General features: G+C 41.1%; 1 protein-coding gene across 1 annotated transcript in view; it reads right to left on the reverse strand.

Moving 5' to 3' along the window:
• The window catches only part of HSD17B4 (hydroxysteroid 17-beta dehydrogenase 4), a 396,885-nt gene that overhangs the window by 252,069 nt on the left and 124,604 nt on the right, over positions 1–20,212 (reverse strand). The window contains exons 9-11 of the mRNA XM_068247101.1: positions 11,757–11,848; positions 6,466–6,490; positions 5,290–5,418 (exon numbers count right to left, since the gene is read on the reverse strand). Coding sequence (XP_068103202.1) covers positions 5,290–5,418; positions 6,466–6,490; positions 11,757–11,848 — 246 coding nt within the window. The remainder of the gene's footprint in view (positions 1–5,289; positions 5,419–6,465; positions 6,491–11,756; positions 11,849–20,212) is intronic.

Raw genomic sequence — 20,212 nt, forward strand, 5'->3', positions numbered from 1 at the left:
GTGGAAATGGGGGCTGCTGGTGTACGTGGAAATGGGGGCAGATGCTGTACCTGGAAATGGGGGCAGATGCTGTACCTGGAAATGGGGGCAGATGCTGTACCTGGAAATGGGGGCAGATGCTGTACCTGGAAATGGGGGCAGATGCTGTACCTGGAAATGGGGGCAGATGCTGTACCTGGAAATGGGGGCAGATGCTGTACCTGGAAATGGGGGCAGATGCTGTACCTGGAAATGGGGGCAGATGCTGTACCTGGAAATGGGGGCAGATGCTGTACCTGGAAATGGGGGCAGATGCTGTACCTGGAAATGGGGGCAGATGCTGTACCTGGAAATGGGGGCAGATGCTGTACCTGGAAATGGGGGCAGATGCTGTACCTGGAAATGGGGGCAGATGCTGTACCTGGAAATGGGGGCAGATGCTGTACCTGGAAATGGGGGCAGATGCTGTACCTGGAAATGGGGGCAGATGCTGTACCTGGAAATGGGGGCAGATGCTGTACCTGGAAATGGAGGCAGATGCTGTACCTGGAAATGGGGGCAGATGCTGTACCTGGAAATGGGGCAGATGCTGTACCTGGAAATGGGGGCAGATGCTGTGAATGGAAATGGAGTCAGCTGTTGCTCCTGGAAGTGGGGGCAGCTGCTGTATCTGGAAAATGGGATTGCTGCTGTAAACAGAAATAGAGTCTGCTGCTGTAACCGGAAATGGAGGCTGCTGCTGTAACCGGAAATGGAGGCTGCTGCTTTGCATGGAAGACATTGCTGTACATAAAGTAGAAGATGGCAGATGAAAAGGATATCTGCCACTGCTGTGTAGGAAATGAAACTGCTGTGCATTGCCAATGTGGGGCTATGACAGGTGGAAGACAGGTGCTGCTGCACATCATGGGAGGGGTCTGTACATGAAAGTGGTAGGCAGCACAAGCCTATTGGTCTAGTGGGAGGCGACATATATAAATCCAGCTCCATCACTGCTCGGTTTTCAGCAAACACAGGTAAACTGTAGTCTGGTATGGGCAGTAAAAAGTGAACAATAGCATATTCTACCTATATTTAAGTTCTGTAATTAGAAATTTTATGACATGGCCTATGCCTCCAGCATGATTGCTTTCTAAAAGCTAAGAAGGTATTTTTTTGCAATTCACTCAAGCAAACAAGCCAGCTATACAGTATCTCATAAATACACAGTCCCTGCATTGTATTTTAATGAGGGATTTGTATATACCTAAGCTCTATGGAAACAAAGGTTACTAGAAACGACTAACTGAATGCTTATTATAGCCACTACTGTACTTTCACTCTTAATAGACACATTTCACTCTTAATGGATAATATACGGTAAAATGGAACATTGCCAGAGGCAGAGAGCAATCCTTCAGAGAAAGAGAAAAAACAAAAGCAGTATGTTAGATTTTATTTCAACACTAACTCCATTTAACAGTATTTAATAAATCAAGTGTCTAAGTTGGGATCAGGTTACATAACAAAATGTAACACCATAATCAAGCGCATACTAAAGGCCCCTCCAATGCAGAGGGTTTTAAAGTAGCAGTGAGAGGAATATAGAGGCTGCCATATTTATTTCCCTTTAACACATTACAATTGCCAGCCTGTCCTGCTGATCCTGTGTCTCTACAACTTTCAGGACATATTCACAGTGGGACGGGGGTGTTTTAATGCGACGTTAAAGTCGCAGTGCGTTTAGCGGTAATGCACTGCAAGCAGTGAGGTACCACAACGTTAAATTTTTTCTAAGCAACGTTGACGTTGCACTGTGAATGTCCCATAGGATTAGCATTGCAGTGCGTACTGCGTACACATGCCCGATTGTCATCCAACAGACTAAAGTCAGATGTTAGTCAGGCTGCAGATTGGTCCGTGTGCACTTTAGCCACAGTCCCTGAACAATCGACTCGTCGTTCAGAACGAACGATCGTTATCGTATGTCTGTACGTACCCTTTGTGTCAGTCCTCAATGCTTTATAACACACCCAGATATCGGCAGTTTATGCAGATTAATTCTTCTAATTCCAAAGGCTTTTTGCGGATAGCAAAGCTGCCTAGGCCAAGCGGAGATGCTGGTGTAGCCAATTTTATAATAGCAGGTCTGAAAACCGATAGGCTGTCATCGATAGACACTTGTGCTCAGAGAATATGAAGTAATGCCTTTTTTATCTCCCTCTACAAAACAACTGACCAATACCTTTTTTTGTTTTTTTTTCTAATTACACGCAAAACTTCAGCCTCCTACAGCTCAATCTTTCCACAAGCTGCTCAGCTGGTCATGCAAACCTTCTCAGAGCTACAACAGTTAGCCACATTTCTTCACTTCAAGCTATACTGTCAGGTTTGAGTTACATTTTGACTGTAGTTCTAACTTCAGCCTACTACCTAATAAAACTCAAATTACAATTAAATGTAGACATCAAACCAACAAATGGTGATTCAGGTAATACCTTTAGGGCTCATTCACACTATGTGCGTTGCAGTGAGATATGACGCACTGCTCATAGCGGGCATTTTACATGGGAACATGAAAGTCCATAGACTGTCATTTTATCATTCACACTACAATAGTGAGTTGATGTGCAGTGCATTTCAACTTGTTGGGAGTGGTTAAAACTCATGGAAATGCATAGAAATGCATGCTATGTGAGTTTCAGCACATGGATCATGCAGATAAGACCAGCTGAATCAGTGGGTTTCCTTTCCCTCTATGCCACTTCCCAGTGGTTTGACAATGCAGTAAAATTTATAGACACTCATAGAAATGTGTGGAAATGCATAGAAATGCGCAAAAACTCAAATTCGTGCGTTTTTACATGCATTTTTATGCATTTCAAAGCATTTACTAGTCTGAATGAGCCTGACTATTCCAAGCTTTTGAAACATAGTTTTTTCTCTAGACATCATACAGAACATGATGTGTACCGTACAAAACTGAACATAACATACAGAGACGAAAGTCTTGTGTGCACATTAAAGGGAACCAGAGACGAAGCACCCTCATGTATTTTACCATATATATCAATGGGAACATGACAGTAAACACCTACCCTGCTCTCTGTTTCATTCTTCTCTGCTAAATCTGCCCTGATAAGAATCCCCGACTGAGCATTTAGACTAGCTTTCACCAGAATGCTTATAGCTGAGTCAGTCTTCTGTACTGCCTTTTCAAGCCCAAGCCTGCCCCCTTGTGGCTCTGCTTTGCTGTTTCAAGGATAAATAGCAGCAAAGCAGAGCCACAAGGGGGCAGACTATGGCTTGAAAAGACATCACAGAAGACTGACCCAGCTATAATTATTCCAGGCAAAGCTAGACTGAATGCTCAGTCAGGGATTCTTATCAGGGCTGATAACAGGCAGATTTAGCAGAGAAGAATGAAACAGAGAGCAGGGTAGGTGTTTACTGTCATGTTCCCATTGATATATATGGTAAAATACATGAGGGTGCTTCGTCTCTGATTCTCTTTAAGTAAAAAGTCACGTGAAACATACATAGAAACACAGATTTTGCCAATTTGGATGTCAATAGTTGTAAAAAAAATGTAGCTAAACGACAAGTGACTAATATTGGGTGTTCTGCCCAATCCAACTGGCAGGTCAATTTAGACGATTGTTGGGCAGATATCGTGCATTCAAATGGTCTACTCTACCAAAGAAAACAGGCAAGCACCATAAACCACCAATACGAAAACCTATTGTCATACTACTATATATTGTACTACCAATTGTACTGATCCTCCTGTAACTTGGTTTTAATTATTTTTAGGTTCATTTTTTGAATTGATAAAGAATAGAATAATTTTTTTATTACAATAAGTGGTGCGGTATTTGTATAGGATCTTCTTCCTCCTTTTTTTGTATTCAGTGTGTACAACTTATTCAAACAACATTGTTCCAGATCATGCACAAACGCAGTGTTAAATGTTATATTCACTTGAATAAGTTATATCATTTACAAATCATGACAGTTTAAATACATAATTAACTATTTAAATGATTTGTAAGGCATGACAGAGCTACATCTACATAAAAAGTTGTTGCATGTTTAGACAGGCCAATACACTTTCAGACAAAACACTGCTTTCAGGAAAAAAAACAAATCTCATTTGCTTAAAGGGACTCCGAGCTCACGAAAAAAAGAAAAGTTGTACTCACCAGGGGCTTTCTCCAGCCCAGTGCTGGTCGGGAGGTCCCACGCCGGCGTCCTGGCTCCTCTCCTTCTCCCCGCTCCGGTATAGCTGACAGGCCGCAGCCCGGGCGACACTCGGTGGAGTGTCGGGCTGCAGCTTCCGCGTATGACGCGGATTACGTCACACGCCGGCCGCCTCGCGTCATCACGGCGGCCGGCGTGAAAGTACTGCGCATGCGCGCTTTTCGCGCATGCGCAGTACTTTCACGCCGGCCGCCGTGATGACGCGAGGCGGCCGGCGTGTGACGTAATCCGCGTCATACGCGGAAGCTGCAGCCCGACACTCCACCGAGTGTCGCCCGGGCTGCGGCCTGTCAGCTATACCGGAGCGGGGAGAAGGAGAGGAGCCAGGACGCCGGCGTGGGACCTCCCGACCAGCACTGGGCTGGAGAAAGCCCCTGGTGAGTACAACTTTTCTTTTTTTCGTGAGCTCGGAGTCCCTTTAAAGAGGAGCTGTTAGGTATAAGGTCTCAGAGAAAATAAACACATATCAGTAGCTAAATTTTGGCTGTACTTACATTACATATGCATTTCACTGTCCACGTTTGTACTTCACAGAATTTTTATATAGTATTTGCAGAGAATGATGCTCCTGACAGCTCATGGCAGGTTCCATGTTTGTCTGTCTCCTATGAAGCCAAATGTGTCGTCATATCCTCCCTGCTTCCTGATTATTCCACTCACAGAAAAGCTCCTAATGAATAACACTACTGTGCAGTGAATATTAATTAGCCATGTGGCTAGGAACAATAGCGGACTCCTGCAGTGTACTCTGCCCAGAGATTTATCAGTGCTGTGCGCTGGACTGAGTTACATGCTGTTCTAACTTGACCCTGTAACTTCTCACTAGCAGCCGAGGGGAGGGCCCCAAAATGCTTTGCTGTATGTTATGCGGCCTCTCGTCCTTTTAAGAGCTTGGGAATACAGAGCCTTGCTGTCAGCACTCATCAAAAGTAAGAGAGATTTTTAACTTCAGTATTGCCTTTTTGGCTTGCTTCTAAACTGTTTAACACAGGAGAATAGCGGTTTAAATTAGCTTTTGCAGCCTGACAGTTACTCTTTAAGCATTTCTCAGCCATAGTTGCCAGTTGTTACCTCCTATTGTTTGTGGGTTAGTCGAATTATCGAAATTGCAGATCTTTTCCCACTCATCACGTACAGCTTCAGGTGTCATTTGGTGATTCTGCTGCCTGATAATGGCGCCGAGAGTTCTCTCCCACCGCACTAATTACAAAAAGGGAATAGGAAATATTGATCAGCATCCTCAAGGTGATGGGAGGAAAAACAAATAATAAAGTACATAGAAATAGAGAATAAACTTACTTTTCAAGCCTAGCTTCTAAAACCACGTAAGACAGACTACATCCTGTTTGCTAACAGCTTTATAAGAGGTCCTGCCACTTCTCCTGAGCTACAAAGCTTCCCAGCTCAGAAGGGAGGAGACCTTTTAGTCCAAAACTTATAAGCACAAGAAGACTGGTCAGCCTCTTTTGTGAAAGCACAAAAAAACCTGTCTCCGGAAAAGTGAAATTACGTTTCATGTTGAATTGCTGGCCTACAGACACCAACAGAATAGAATTTATATGTAGCGGAACAGACATCTATTGCTGGCTGCAGCTGTGACAGCGGGAATTTACAGTCTCTCTAGCACATAATGCAGGGGGTGACAAATGGGTGACGAATGACAAGTTAATGTAAAACTTGGTTTACAAAAGGCACTCACCAAAAGTCCTATTTTTGTGTGCAGTGTAATAGTGCCTCATTTCATTTCATTAAAGATGTTGCACTGTGTTGTGATGTGTAAGACAGCCATAGATGGGCACAGGATTATGTATGAATAGAGATTAAACATCTGCATGCTTTTCGGTTCTTTGTTTTATTTAATTTGAATAATTATTTTGGTACTTTTATGCCAGAGATGTCAAATTCCAGTCAAGGGCCGAGGTTCTTACACATTTTTGTCTCTGCTCAAATTAATTGATAGGACTGAATAGGGAAAGGTGTGGCTCATTACGTAGAAGACATTTCTCCATTTCTCAGTCTATCCTAAATATTGGCATTGATATGGCCCTCGAGGACTGGAGTTCCACATCTGCGTTCTATGTAGTAGCTTCATCAGCTGTTTAGCAGGCAATCCCAGCCACCTTGCTCGGCTCCCACACACGTATTGAGATCCGATCACATCTTTACTCTGGTTTAGTAAAACACTTTATGCATTTCTTCATCATGTACTTAGTTTCTATTACCAGGTCTGCTTTAAGTAATACTCACATTTTCCAATCCATCCCGCTCCAACCTGAGGAAAAAGGTAAAGTTTTAAAACAGCTTGATTTTCAAAACACAGAACACCACATATTTCAACGGGATAACAGTTTGCATATTCATGGGCCAGTGGTACCAGGCATAATATGCAGTTACTACTTATGAATTTTTTTCCTAGTTATATTTTCCTCATGGTTATATGATTTTCCCAACAATTAAAGAAATGAAAAATTAAATAAATACAAATGGTTTCCACCCAAACCGGCTCTAGCTTTGTTGTGGTGAGCTTAAACAAGCGGGTTTATATATGTGTGTGTGTATGGGTGAGTGTATGTGTATATATTGCGTAGTGTGGGTGAGTGTGTGTATATATTGCGTAGTGTGGGTGAGTGCGTGTATATATTGTGTAGTGTGGGTGAGTGTGTGTGTGTGTTTATGTGTGTGTGCGTATATATATATATATATATATATATATATATATATATATATATATATATATATATATATATATATATACATATATATATATATATATATATACACATATATATACACATATATATACACATATATATATACATACATACATACACACAGTGGTGTGAAAAACTATTTGTCCCCTTCCTGATTTCTTATTCTTTTGCATGTTTGTCACACTTAAATCTTTCTGCTCATCAAAAACCGTTAACTATTAGTCAAAGGTAACATAATTGAACACAAAATGCATTTTTAAATGATGGTTTTTATTATTTAGTGAGAAAAAAAAACTCCAAATCTACATGGCCCTGTGTGAAAAAGTGATTGCCCCCTTGTTAAAAAATAACTTAACTGTGGTTTATCACACCTGAGTTCAATTTCTGTAGTCTTACTGCCACACCTGTTTCAATCAAGAAATCACTTAAATAGGAGCTATCTGACACAGAGAAGTAGACCAAAAGCACTTCAAAAGCTAGACATCATGCCAAGATCCAAAGAAATTCAGGAACAAATGAGAACAAAGTACTGTAATTGAGATCTATCAGTCTGGTAAAGGTTATAAAGCCATTTCTAAAGCTTTGGGACTCCAGCGAACCACAGTGAGAGCCATTATCCACAAATGGCAAAAACATGGAACAGTGATGAATCTTCCCAGGAGTGGCTGGCCGACCAAAATTACCCCAAGAGCGCAGAGAAAACTCATCCGAGAGGCCACAAAAGACCCCAGGACAACGTTTAAAGAACTGCAGGCCTCACTTGCCTCAATTAAGGTCATTGTTCATGACTCCACCATAAGAAAGAGACTGGGCAAAAACGGTCTGCATGTCAGATATCCAAGGCGCAAACCAGTTTTAAGCAAAAAGAACATTAAGGCCCGTCTCAATTTTGCTAAAAAAAAAACCTCAATGATTGGCAAGACTTTTGGGAAAATACCTTGTGGACCGATGAGACAAAAGTTGAACTTTTTGGAAGGTGCTTGTCCCGTTACATCTGGCGTAGAAGTAACACAGCATTTCAGCAAAAGAACATCATACCAACAGTAAAATATGGTGGTGGTAGTGTGATGGTCTGGGGTTGTTTTGCTGCTTCAGGACCTGGAAGGCTTGCTGTGATAGATGGAACCATGAATTTACTGTCTACCAAAAAATCCTGAAGGAGAATGTCCGGCCATCTGTATGTCAACTCAAGCTGAAGCGATCGTGGGTGCTGCAGCAGGACAATGACCCAAAACACGCCAGCAAATCCACCTCTGAATGGCTGAAGAAAAACAAAATGAAGACTTTGGAGTGGCCTAGTCAAAGTCCTGACCTGAATCCTATTGAGATGTTGTGGCATGACCTTAAAAAGGCGGTTCATGCTAGAAAACCCTCAAATAAAGCTGAATTACAACAATTCTGCAAAGATGAAAGGGCCAAAACTCCTCCAGAGCGCTGTAAAAGACTCGTTGCAAGTCATCGCAAACGCTTGATTGCAGTTATTGCTGCTTAGGGTGGCCCAACCAGTTATTAGGTTCAGGGGGCAATTTCTTTTTCACACAGGGCCATGTAGGTTTTGAGTTATTTTTCTCACTAAATAATAAAAACCATCATTTAAAACTGCATTTTGTGTTCAATTATGTTATCTTTGACTAATAGCTAACGGTGTTTGATGAGCAGAAAGATTTAAGTGTGACAAACATGCAAAAGAGTAAGAAATCAGGAAGGGGGCAAATAGTTTTTCACACCACTATATATATATATATATATATATATATATATATATATATATATATATATATTGAGATATATATATATATATATATATATATATATTGAGATATATATATTGAGATATATATTGAGATATATATATATATATATTTATTGAGATATATATATATGTATATATATGTATATATATGTATATATATATATATATATATATATATATATATATATATATATATATATATATATATATATATATATATATATATATATATATATATATATATTTATTGAGATATGTATATATATATATATATATATATATATATATATATATATATATATATATATATATATATATATATATATATATTTATTATTGTGTAGTTCGTATGTGTAGTGTATATAGTGCAGCAAAAACAAGACAGTGGAAATGCTTGGCACTACTGACAATTTGTTGCTTTGTTCACTTGACTTCACGTATTGCCAAGCATTTCCACTGTCTTGTTGTTGCTGCATTGAACTGTTTTGGCTTTGAGCTCACTGAGAAGCTGCACACAGCAACCTCAGTCATCCTTTCCACCATTTTTGATCTTTGAGTGCCAGCCTACTGTGCTCTCTTGCTGTTGAGTGAGTGTGAGTGTGTGCGTGCGTGCGTGTCTACATACACTGGAGGTATTTCTAAGGCAGGGAACACACTTGACTGTTTTCGTGCGCGTTTTCTGCACAGAAAAACTGAGAACTCATATCAATGAGCTAGTCTAGATGTTGTTCGCGCGCAGAAAAAAAACTGACATTCTGCATCATGACTCTGCACATTTTGTCAGTTTTCTCTATCAATTACATCAGCTGCTGTGAAAAAACGCATGCGTTTTCCTGGATAGAAACACACTTGGTGTGCAGAAAAAGTATGCAGAAAAGCGCGCGCAGTAAACTAAAGGACAAGTGTGTTCCCTGCCTAACAGTTGCTGTTTTATCTAACAGTTGCTGTTTAGACTCTAAGGAATGGGTCTGAATTACCATACAAAGTAAAAAGCTCTTTTATGAATCACATTAAGGATCCCTGCACACTGCAAATCCGTTTTCTGATTCAGATTTTCAATGAATACATTCAACACAAAAACGGGATCAGAAAACGCAGCATGCAGTAAAGATTAAAAATCGGAATCGGATGTAAAAAACGATTAAAAAGCGGAATCTGAATCGGAAATGCATGCAGTGTGCAAGAGGCCTAAAAAGGTCACTAGGACAGACTGTTGTTTAGGATTTTAAACTGCCAACGCCATTACTGCAATGACTGTTTGAAACAATCACTGTAAAAACAGCACCAAAAATTTGGATACAGCTGGTGCCACCATAGACCGTAATAGAATTCGCGGCTAAAGCAGCACACAGTGACTGATTTAGGCACCGTCTGAAGACTGAGCACAAACCACTTCAACACTGCAATTCAGCCGTCAGCAATAGCTGGAAGCCAAATTACTTCTTTCCCTACCATACACGTTGACCTGGAGGGGGAATAGTAATTAATGCCACCGAGACGCGTGCAGGAGCAGGGTAAGCAGTTTATCGGCTTTCCCCTGTGCTGAAATCTCTCGGCGGATATATTATAGGTTTGCATTTGAAAAGGGTCTTAAAAAAAGGCAGCAGTGAAAGACTTCTGTTTTGGGTAATGTGATTCAATAAAGAGATTTTTGCTTTTGATGGTGAAGCCGACCCAATCGAAGGGCCCTTCCCCACTAGCTAACGCATGCATGAACCAATGTCGTGTACGCACTGACACAGCATGACAGCGGGAAGATGCCTTTAAGCGCGAATCAATGGTACTAGTACTAATTCACTCATCGGGAGGCCGCTTGCGTTGTGCGACTGAAATGTTCCCAGTGGCGTTACATCGCAACGCACACTATGGTTTGCTAGCTTTGAAAGGTTAAACGAAAGTCTATGGACTCTGATTTTATCTTGGAAACCGTGCACGACACATGTTGCGTCAAAATTGGCATATTCATGCATGGTGTGAAAGGGCCCTCAGAGAATGGACTTGTGTAAGATACTTTTGCTCATCAGAGCTTTGGCACTACTCCCCATCGATAAATCTCCTTTTTGGATGGCCAATACTGGGAGCACGGTCTATAGCATTGCTCTGTCGTCAAGCAGTATATTAAAAATCTATGTCTCGTTTGTGAAAGAATTTGATCGCTCTCTGATCAGATTCTGATGTGAGAGGAATTGATCTTCTGGCCACATCTGGTGCCCATATGTTAATGAATGGGCCTCTTTAGGGTGAACTGCGGTTAGCAGCTGCGCGTTATACTACTCTTTGCTCCACATTTCTCCAATACATCTTTCCAACTAAAACCTCTATAATAAGCTTTTAAAAGCAAATTTAAATGAACCCGTTTCAGGGGTTTGTTGGTTTTATATATAAATACATGGCATAAACCTTTAATTTACTTCCAGTATTATCTTTTTTTTATCAAAAAAGTACTGTATTTTTCGGACTATAAGACACTCCTGACTAGTAATACGCACCTATGTTTGGAGGACAAAAACCAGGGGATAAATATATATACTAAACCTGGTAAGTCCATGGAGAAGGGGCATCTTGTGGATTATGCTCCCTTTGTACTCAATGCCCTCTTGTACCACTTGTGTCTCCCTGTTCTCCTCGGTCCCCCATGTGTCCGCCTCTGTTGTCCTTGTGTCCTCCCCTGTGCCCCTTTGTGTCCCCTTGTGTACTCGTGTCCTCCTCTGCATGGGCACAGAACAGGGATTCCCCAACATTGGGGTGGGTTGGAGGTTCGTATTGGCAGGGGTTCACAAGTCAGGAACTCCCTGCATTTGGAATATAAGATGCAGTGACTTTTTCCCCACTTTTGGGGAGAAAAAGTGAGTCTTATAATCCCCCAAAAAATACAGTATCTGCAAGTTTTACAATTTTTTACATACTACACATCAGTATTCTAAATGGTAACAGAAGCAGCTTTCTATAATCTGCATTTTACACTTACTTTACCACAATCTTTACAATTACTGTTTAAAGAATGGTGCATAGGTTTTCTTAAATTCCCCAAATACAGAAATAATTGGCCTTTAGACAATTGTGAAAAATCTCACCTCGAACAAACTGCCATTTTCTTGACAGCTTTCATGACAGAGCCACAACACCAGAGGAGTCACATACTCCGGCTTCAGAGCATCCAGCAGATCTAAAATTAAACCAGACGGGAAGGCTGAGTGCAGAAAATATGTTCCCATTCATGTCAAACTGGGCTGTAATTGTCTAGCTTGTCAGTGTCTTCTGCGATTGCTCTACAACCTAGCCCCAGGCTTAAGTGCTGCTGAACAGATTTTATGAAAAACTAATAAGTTAAGATTGTTACGACCAGGCCAATATCATCCACAGCCACGTAATCTGGAACTCCAGCCAAAACTTTTCTTTAAACACAGTGGGTAAGATTTAGGACCCCTGTCATGTTTTTAATGTGGTCTTCTTTCCAGCAGAGGAGATTTCACTCGCTTCCTGTCCTGATGACAGAGGTTACAGAGGACAAGATGTGAAGAGAAATCCCCCCGAGAGCAAAGACAGCACTGACTGACTTCACAAGCCAGCAGCAACCATTAGGCAGCCCTCTTGAACTAAACCTCGTCCTCGCTGAATGTCCATCTCTTTGGTAACTAAATCCCCCTGTCCCTCTTTCAGGACTCCTGTACTGATCTATGTAAATATAAGTATTTATCTACTGAAAATGTGTTTAATATAAACTAAATGTTATTTATATAATTTAAATGGATATATGGTGTTTCTTATTTTTAAAGAGACTCTAAAAACAAAAACAAACAAAAAAACCCTGAGGTATACTTATCTCGGGAAGGGGAAGCCTCTGGATCCTAATATTTACCTGCTACTATTCCAGTCTGGTTCAGGCGTTAATAGCCAAGCCCGATCGGGTCCACTCTACTGCGCAGGCACAAGTCACCAGATCCAGAAGCTTTCCTTTACTGAGGTAAGTATCCCCAGGGGGATGTTAGAGATTTTCTTTAAAAAGAACCTGTACTGAAAAAAAAGGCCCCTGGGGGGTACTTAACTAGGGAGGAGGAAGCCTCTGGATCCGATTGAGGCTCCCCCCGTCGTCCTCCGTCTCATGGTGGTCTGTCTAGGCCGCTCCGAACGGTGGCCATCTAAATATTTACCGTCCCCGGCTCCAGCGCAGGCTTGACTCAAATCAGGTGGAACTAGCAGATCCCAGTCCAGTCCGTTTTACTGCCCAGGCGCAAGTTGCCTGCGCAGTAGAGCGCCTGCGCCGCAGCCTGACAATTTGTCTGTGGGACTGAGCAGGACGGGGGAAGATTTAATCGGATCCAGAGGCTTCCCCCTCCCGAGGTGGGTGCCCCCGGGGGCCCTTTTTTTCAGTACAGGTTCTCTTTAAATGTTAAGATGAAGAAGAACTAATGAGGATAGAGAGGACCAGTATGGTCAAAATTTTAACACTTCGTCTTGTGCTTCTGAATCCTTTCAGGTATAGGTGATTGGGGGTGTGGAGGGGTGTGATTAGGGGCGTGGCAGATGGCATCCTAAAGTGTCCCTCTTTCTTATCTAAAAAAGTTGGGAGGTATGCTGTATGTAATAGCCAAGTACAGCAAATCTGGTAAGGAAAGCAAGGCAAAATGCGACTACATCTCTGTCACTACTTACTAATTTGTAGACAGTCTGAAAAGTGCTGGAGATTTGCATATCGCTATGTTTAGTAAAGGACCACTATGACAAAAACGTGTACAAATCCATGTAGGATGTACATTTGTCTTAGAGATGCATTATACATTATTTTTTCCTTTACTGTATGTAGCTGTCAATTGCAGTAGGCTTTGCTTTTCTGATGGTTCTGAACCTACTGTAGTGGAAAATGGCACTTTCTGTGGGGCTGAATGCCCGCATGCGATTGCAAAATCAAGCTGAAAACGATGAGAGTGATTGTGCAACATATATGCAAGCGATTCCGGAGCAAGTTAGAATAAAGCATTTTTGGACCAGCTCTAAAAAGGCTGAAGGTTCCACATTTGCGATTAAAGCAAATCACAACCGATCTGTGGGCTCTGCCCCATTAACTTTAATTAGCCTAGTGCTTTTGGAATAGCTCTCAATCCTTGCCAATTCCAAGGCGCTGCTAAAAGCTGTCTAGTGGGCCGTAGCCCTAAAGGAGATTGGGCCAAAATACCTCCTGTGTATTCCTCCACCAAGTACTGAGTAGTGTTTTGCTTGGGGATCAAAAACTTGTTTCAGTCAGTGACATATGAATCAAAGTATAACTTTTATATAATGCGTTTCCTTCTGTATTTCTGGTTGAAATAAAACTACCATAAACTGTACATTTCTTCGTAAGTGGGCAAACCTGCAAATTCAGCAGGGGATAAAATAATGTTTTTTCCCCCCGTCATAGTCTGAAACAATCAGGTTAATAATACCTACTGTAAGATAACATTGTGTAGGACAAAAGTAATTTACAGTGCATTTCACACTGGAGGAAATGTGCATCGTATTTGTAGGTGTACATAAGCTCTTTAACATTTTACAGTTTTTCAGCCCCAGAAGCGCAGCTTTGCCGGAAATAGCCGTCAGGCTACCTCCTGTGCCCGCACCCACTGAATGACCCAATTCGCTTGTCTCACAGGTATGTCTCTACATCTTGTTGTAACTGTTTGCCATCACATTGATGTGTCTGTGGACTTGAAACTTGCTATATGTCAACAGCAGTGCCAGGTGCAGTTTGCTTTTCTACCTTTGAAATAAAAAGCTGGCCATGAGAACGTCTCTCTTGACTCATGAAGTCACTCATACTCCCATAGGTGCACTTGAGAGGTAGAGAGGGAGGAGTCAAACTCTACAACATAACCTCATCAGCAAAGACCTCTGGGACTACTGACCATAGATCAAACAGATTTCACTACAGCCTCTGCTTATGAAGGAAAAAACTGTACATGTTTAAATTTCTAAGGTTTTACATATCAGGATATAATACAAAGTAAGCATCATCTAGTCCTAAGCAAATTCTAAAATGACTTACCGCACATGTAGTCCAAGTTAAAACACACAACAGATTCAATTTTGTCATTATTTATTAAAAATGATGCCTAAATAGAGAATCCATGTGTGAAAATGATGTATACCACAAAACCCATGAGCTTGTAGAATCCTCTTTGGAAGCAATAACTTCAAGTAATCCTTTTCTGTAGGACTATCAGTCTCTTGCATCTTTTTGGAGGAATTGTGGACTACTCTTTTTTTATAACATTGCTTCACCTCAATAAACCCAAGCATCATCACTTTGGGGTCGTGTTTCCAAATGACATTATGAAGAAGTTTTATAGTTTATTCTTACGCAATTTTGAAAACCTAAGCAATGCTTGAATGTTTTTTTTTATAGATTAGAGCAAGGCTATAATAATGGCGGCCTGTGGGCCACACCAGGCCCTGAAGAGCTCTTGCTGTGGCCAGTATGATTGCTGTGTCACTCCACTTTCTCTAACTACTTCTGCCATGCCCAAATCTTTCTCTATGCCGACACCCCTTCCAGACCAAGACTCCGGGGAGCATGTCCACGAAGTTGGACAGCACTGGATTAGAGTAAGAGTAGAGTAAGGTGGTCAATGAGATGCAAATAATTAAAGCTTTTCTGCAAAGTAACTGCAGCTTGGAATTGAGCATTAACAGGATATCTATTTGATTGCTTTTTTAGTAGGAGGGCTTTTTGGTTCCTTTCATCCCCCTATACATTCCTAGTAGTTTGGGTCACCCTAAGCTGCTTGGTTACTCTGTTGTACTCGACCAAGCCCTATTTCATACAGCCTTATCAATCCCTGCCATGTACTGATGAGGACCAAAAGTCCGAAACAGGCTGTCTACATGTGGGTTTGGTATGGCTGTGTAAAACTTAAAGCTATAGGCTTGCTATAAACCAGCGGTTCTGGATGCTTGCTTGGCTTAACAAGGGCGGAAAGGGATAATTTGCATATTTAGTAGGTGTGCATTGTGGGTAACCACAAATGTTCATTTATAACTGAATTATTGCAAATTTCCTTCTGTTTTAAGAAGGCAATTACACCAAGCTATTTGATTGGTGTTACATATACTTTATATTATGCTTGCATGTAAGCTAAATGACTTACAACTCATTGAATACATCTAGAAAACAGGCTTTCTCCTGGCAACCCTTCCAAAAAAACGATACTTGGTTAGTACATTTCTAATAGTACTTTCTTAACTTTAACATTTCATATGTTGAAGTCTGTTGAGTTTGACATGAAACTTGGCTTTCTATTTTGCCATTTCTCTGAACACTGCAGTTGGACCTTAAGAACTTACTGGGATATCCACTCCTAAAAAGACTGGCAACGGACTTGAAAACATTTCACTTTTGTAAATAAGTAAATAATACTTCTCACTGTATACTTATGGATTTCAAATTGTTTGGAAAGGACATTGTAACCCTTTCCAAACTGATGGGCATTGAAGCTTGCTTCTAAAGCAATTGTTGAGGTCTTTCCTACTTGGCATTGTGTTAACACAAACTTGACATTTTTCAGACATCAGGATCAGATAATCAAGCACACTTATACACACGCTAGGCTGTTCAAGGCCAAGTCAACAATTTGGGACCATCTAGTGTGTAACGTTGGGTACACACGATTCTTTTTTCTGTCGATTTTCCGTCCGATTGATTTCCAATTTGATTTTCCGATCAATTTCTGAATCACTTCTGTTATCTTTTCTTATCTATGTCCATTCACTTCTATGAGAAATCGATCAGAAAAATGATTGAAAATAAGATTGGACATGTCGGAAATTATCTATCGAACCATCTATGTAACACAAAATTGTATGGTGTATTCCCAGCATTAGGGCATACACCGGCATGTGCTGAGGTGGCTTAATGATTTGGTATTCAGGATCTTAAAACAACAATGGGCAGCCAAGTCCATTGTCATCCTTAACTCGCCCACAGAAGCGGTTCTGTCATTTACGAAACCATCGTCCTTCCTTCCTTCATCGTAGACAAAGAAAAAGTTGCTTTTCTCACATTAGTTGATCCTGGCTGGCAACACAAACTGAGGGCAAATGGTGCATGTATACCCATTTTAAGTCTGTATTAATTACATAATAGTGTAATATGCGGTTTTATTTGTTCATCCGAGGTTACCTAATTTTAGGACCTCCTAGGGACCAGATTTTTTTAATGTTCTGATAAGCAAAACCTGAGACCTGAAACACAGTGTCTTTTTTCTCATGACGGTATTTTTGTCTCTATTTGTCAAGTTTGGATTACCCAGCTTATGAAAGCTGTATTTTAATCAGGCATAAAAGTTTTCCATTTTTTCGCTGCACAACTTAATTAGTTACATGTATAGTACAAAGCATCAAGTGATCAATAAGCAATCTATATACAGAGTCAGGAACAATATTGTGGTCATGGCAATGCTTCGATCATATTAATACATTGCTACAGAAGTTGCTGGATAGTGTAATACGCCAGCACCTATACAGTAAGGAGACCTTGGTCAATACTCTATAACACTGCTACTGCCTACTGAGCATGCCCTAGTGGCTGTAGCTCTGGTGCTTTTAGTCCGCCGGCAGAAAAGCGTAATATAAGTGTTCTGTGTCTTGTCTAAAAGTATGGTATAGAAGTTACTGGAGATTTAACTTTCACTGAACTGTGTTTTTGGTGAAGCACTTTTAAAAATAGTCGGGAGGAGAAACTAATGGGGGGGGGGGGGGAGAAGCCTGCCACTTCCTTCATCAAAATAAACACAAAAAGACACTAACTGGATACAAATATGCTAAATGTGATTTCTATTTAAACATCATTCGTCATTTCATTTCTGAAAACACGTATTAAACCAGTTACTACTTTCTAATGTACAGGTCCAATCACTATTCTCTTTCCCACTGTCCATGCAACTGATCACATATACTTATAATGTCCTTGACTTGTAATATACACACTGTCTGTCCTTGTATTGTTTTTGTTTGTGTTTGTTAAGCAACTGCCAAGACAAATTCCTTGTAGGTGCAAACTTACTTGGCGAAAATAAATTGATTCTGATCTGATGACCCTGCCGCAGCTAGCAAGTTTCTCTCAAAATGTAGTCTATGGTCAAAAACCCCAAACTATCGACGGTTTATTCAAAACAAAACAAAAAATTATAGGACTACAAAGAACACATTTTCTTCATGGGTTTTTGGCAACAAAAATCGTTTTGCAAAGGCAAACTTCAAGTGAACCATAGACGAAGCACCCTCAAGTATTTTACCATATATTAGTGGGAACATTAGAGAAAACACCTATCCTGCTCTGTTCATCGTTTCACTGCTCAGCCTGCTTGTTATCAGCCCTGATAAAATCCCAGACTGAGCATTCAGTCTGGCTTTGCTCAGGAATCATTATAGCCGAGTCATTATAGCAGAGCCAAAAGTGGGCAGGCTTGGGTTTGAAAAGACATCCAAGAAGACAGACTCTGCTATAATTATTCCTGAACAAAGCCAGACTGAATGCTCAGTCTGGGATTTTATCAGGACTGCTAACAAGCTGAGCAGTGAAGAATGAAACAGAGCAAAGTAGGCGTTTTCTCTAATGGTCCCACTGATATATATGGTAAAATACAGGCGGGTGCTTCATCTCTGGTTCACTTTAACTACTTAAGGACCGCCTCACGCCAATGGGCGTGACCGCGGCGGCAGCCCCAGGACCGCCTAACGCCAACTGGCGTCAAGTCCTGGGGCTGCAGTTTCCCAGGGAACGGCCACGAGCATGCGCGATCGTTCCCTGCCCGTGCACGGAGCGGAGTTCCGTGCATAGCCTCTTGTAAACGTAAGGGGAAAGAAATCCCCTTTGTTTACAAGCGTACAGCGCTGCCGGGTGCTCAACGAGATTGGCGATCCCCGACCTCTGATTGGCCGGGGATCACCGTCCTCTCATAGGCTGATGCCTATGAGAGGCGGAACAGGACAGGTCGCCGTCCTGTTCCAATTGTCTGCACCGAGGGGAGGAGGGAAGGGGAGGGAGGAGGGAGAGAGAGCCTCATTAGAGGCTGAAGAAAAAAAAAAAAGAAAAAAACTGCCGCAGCGATCGGACCCCTCCGGGGAATATCCCTTTAGGGACAAAAAAGGAGGCGAGTCCGATCGCTGGGCTCCTTAGCTGGGCTGTGCAGGAGGCTGAAAAGCCTGCACAGCCCAGTACTTCAAAAAATGGCCTGTTCAATAGGGGGGGGGGAGCACTGTGGTCATCAAGTGGTTAAAGCACCTGCTATTCAGGGATTGTGACAGTTTAGAAAACTCCAGCATAGAGGTGTCTAAAATAAATCATAACTACTTCTGACAGCACAGTAGTGTGGCGTCCCACCTGCACATAAAAGTCTCCGTTTGGAGACTCTTGTGTTTTCAGAAACAGTGAGATACTTCATGTCTCACAGAATAAAAGTCCCAGCATACCAGCCGCATATCTCCTGCTCTAGTCAGGCACAGAATGAAATAAACAATGAACTCCAAACGTACTTTCAGTCATCCAGCTCTGCTTAAAGATTTAACTCGACTCCACTGGAGCTCATCTGTAGAGGTATTTGTTTAAATATTTACAGTCAAGCTGGCGTTTCCAGCTACTACTATCTAGGTCAAAAAGCCCTTCTTCAGAAAAGGTCATGTAGGTAGAAAAACAAAGTTTTGTAAAAAATAATACCTTTTAATGGCTACCTGATAAAGTTAACTAATGCAAGCTTTTTTTCTTCAAGCATATTTGAATGAATGAAGTAAACACTGATGCAGGTAAATAGTAAACACAAACATGACAAACCTTCTCAGTTAGAATCAGAAAGAATTGTAACCAGTTTGCATGCCACGGTTTTTACATCTTAATATTCCTGATATTTTTGACACTTTAGCATTGTCGTTTTGATACAGCAGTAACTTTTTATTTACTTATGCCAACGTAATGATTTATTTCTTGTTGTTTTCAGTACAATTTAGGCTTTCTTTGGGTAATATTTTTCTCCCAAAACTATTTTAATTTTATAGTCAATTTATGGGGGAAAAAAAATCAGTATAAATGCAGAAAATACCCATTTTGTTTTTCAATTTTACGTTTTTCACCCTTCCCAATTTTCACATGACACTCCCCATAGTTATAAAAACACATAAAAATGAACTGTTTGGCCCTTTCTAATTAAAACAATACCCCAAATGCCATATTCTATCACTAGTTGAGCATGTGGCGGACCATTACCTCAAGCCTGCGTGTCTGTGGTGATCAGATGCGTTCGCTAGGGCCATAGTGCTGCAACCCTAGGCAATGCAGAGAGTTACATCTGTAAAGCATTAGGGCCCCAAACGTTTGCCCTAGCGATTGCATCCGATCGATACAGGCGGCAGTCATTAATAGTTTATAAACAGGTATAGGGATTGCAGGGGTTAGTAATGGGTTAATAGGTTAGGCTGGGGTTAAAGATTAACTATGGATTAACAGAAACACTTTTTATTTTATTGTGACCATGTCACTTTCATTTTTTAACTTTTCAACCTTTTT

This window comes from Hyperolius riggenbachi, chromosome 1 (genome assembly GCF_040937935.1).
Source record: "Hyperolius riggenbachi isolate aHypRig1 chromosome 1, aHypRig1.pri, whole genome shotgun sequence".
Lineage (NCBI taxonomy): Eukaryota > Metazoa > Chordata > Amphibia > Anura > Hyperoliidae > Hyperolius > Hyperolius riggenbachi.